At 38.8% G+C, this 2,650-nt stretch overlaps 1 protein-coding gene across 1 annotated transcript; it reads left to right on the top strand.

Annotated features, from left to right (window-relative positions):
• The first annotated feature begins 469 nt into the window (after nt 1-469).
• On the top strand, nt 470-2,204 carry hamp (hepcidin antimicrobial peptide). The gene is made up of 2 exons (XM_086078525.1): nt 470-713; nt 1,733-2,204. The coding sequence occupies exons 1-2, from the start codon at nt 627-629 to the stop codon at nt 1,919-1,921; spliced, it is 276 nt and encodes a 91-aa protein (XP_085934651.1). The 5' UTR covers nt 470-626; the 3' UTR covers nt 1,922-2,204.
• Nucleotides 2,205-2,650: the final 446 nt, after the last annotated feature.

Here is a 2,650-nt window from a genome sequence, read left to right as displayed (position 1 = left end):
AAAGCCAGCCAACGACAGGGCACAAAAGACAACTAGAGTAGAGTGGTCGTCTCGCAACCCAGAGGTTGTGGGTTCGATCCCATGCCATTGTGACCACATAGAAGTATCCTTCAGAAAGATACTGAACCTGATGCTGCGTCATCTACCTTCTAAAGGTGGAAAAGGGCTATATAAATAAAGTACCATTTACCATTGATTCGACATGAACACCAATCAGCTAGATTAGAACCTTGAACCTCAGAACTGTGAGGCAGACATGCTAACCACTTGTGCACCGTGTTGCGGATCCAAAAAGAAATCCCCCGCGCCACTGGCCTCAGCTTTTACACAAGCAAAGGGGGCAAGACTTCCCCTGGTAGGAGTTAGATAACACCTGCCAGGAAAGAGGCCTGGCGGGCCTCCATGGGGGGGCGGTGAGGCACCCCCGCCCCCCCACCACCACCCTGAGCAAGTGTATAAATACCAGACACCATGCACTCACACGACACACTGTGGAAGCGAGGTAGCAAGCTAACCAACGTCATCACTGGACAGTCGTTGTCGGCGCCCCATGAGAGAGACGACCGCGCCACACTTGAGGATTTTCAGCGACAATTAAAAGAAGACCGCTCGCCCACTAGTCCAAAATGAAGGCATTTAGCATTGCAGTTGCAGTGACACTCGTGCTCGCCTTTATTTGCATCCTGGAGAGCTCTGCGCTCCCCGCCAATGAGGTAAGAACATCACCTTTTTCACATAATACTCTTCTGGGGAAAATCTACGACAGAGAGAGGATTTTTAAAACTTTCCAAATAGATGTACGCCTCCCTTTAAATGTACACTGTAAAAAAAAATGGAACACCAAAAAATTGAAAGCAGAAACTGTAGAAAATACTGTTTTGTAGTGTCTGTATGTGAGATATGTGCCTTTAACTCATTCACTCCCAGCCATTTTCACTGAAGCAACCCCCTTCGCTCCAGGCTGTTTGACTGGATTTTGCAATGTCCACATAATTTTGTGTTCTATTTCTATAAAAACATGGAACCTACCAAAAGAAAGATTAGAATCTCTTCTTTCATCCGGAAAAAAAGCAATTGAACCAGGAAATCTATTAAATTATTAAAGCGCAAACATGTCTAATATATTAATTTTAATATAACTAAGTTTTATCGTTATACAAACCTGTTGAAAACACTGCCAAAAAAAAGCTTGTTGCAACATGGCCCTAATTGAGCTCTTATACTCTGCTGCCACCTGCTGGCCTTTTATTTTTATTTAATTTTTTTACTAACGACCATTGCTATAAGTGACCTCTTCATGTCAGAAGCTGTATGCTCTAGCATAAAGAAACAACAACTAAAAAACGTATTTGGGAGTGGAGGACAAATTATTAAAAAAACGTAATTATACGTTTTTGGGTTTGCATGAGTTCATCATTCCACTTTAAAAGGTATGCTACATGTATTGAGATACGTATTGAATCATCATTGGTGAGATTTCTATCCCTAATATATATGTATATGTGTGTCTAAATTGAACCGAATCGCTTTAAAATGCATCACACGCCATATGTGTATAATAGAGATACATATCGAATCTTGTCTCGAGGATTTGCTCAGTGTCCTTAAGTTCTTCTTTTACAAAGTCTCGGAGACCGAGTTTTCTTTCAATTCCATACATCGCCTTGAAAGAGTTTATTTAGCATTTAACAACGGATGTCATTCAATAATAGACATGTTTTTGCCAACGCAGGTGCAGCAGCAAATGGCGGAGGCAAGAGGAGGCGACACTCCAGTTGCAGGCCAACAGGACGTGGCCGGCGAGGAGCCTTGGACGGCGTATCACGCGCGTCACAAGCGGCAGAGCAACCTGTCGCTGTGCCGCTGGTGCTGCAACTGCTGCCGGTCCTACAAGGGTTGCGGCTTCTGTTGCAAATACTGAAAGAGAGAGAAGAAAACTGAAAACGCAAAGGAAAGAAAGAAGGCCCACGCATCACCACTACAACAATCGATTTATTAACTCACTGAGCTGGTTTCTAATTGTTTTATTTTGCTCGCAGATGATCTATAAGGTGTCGTCAAAAGTGGCACAGTGGTATTTATTTTCATATATTTTTAATAGACTCAACATTTTTGTAAACTTTTTTTTTTAAATTCAAACTTGTGTTCCGAATTAAGGCTGCCATGTTCATATTTGGTGATGAATAAATGGACATTTAAATTGATTTTGCATCTGTTTTTATGTGTTATATGATCTTTTCTTAATGTATACTTTTAAATTTACTTTTAATGTGCATTTATTTTCATTATTGATCTTTTAATTGATTTTGTACCATTTCATACAAAAAAATTTAATCTTTAATTCTCTCTGCTATGATGTTATTCATAGTTTGATACATTATTTTACATACTTTTTAACTCATTCACTGCCATCAATTTTCTTTTTTTTTTAAAGATTATCAAAAATTTGGGGCAAGAATCGATTACATTTTTTACATTTAATTAATCACATGACTCCTTTTTAACTCATGATTAATCAACATTTTTATATCTGTTCTAAATGTACAATAAAATAATTCTAGGTTTTCATACTCTTGTTAACAAAAGTGGGGAAAAAATTGTTAAACTAATAAAAATAGTTAAAATAAATGTTTGACGTTTATGGCCATCA

Source organism: Leptonotus elevatus, chromosome 6 (assembly GCF_054856555.1).
Source record: "Leptonotus elevatus isolate MCC_2025b chromosome 6, RoL_Lele_1.0, whole genome shotgun sequence".
Lineage (NCBI taxonomy): Eukaryota > Metazoa > Chordata > Actinopteri > Syngnathiformes > Syngnathidae > Leptonotus > Leptonotus elevatus.
The sequence above is the reverse complement of the archived record's forward strand: the minus strand, read 5'-3'. Positions and strand labels throughout refer to the sequence as shown.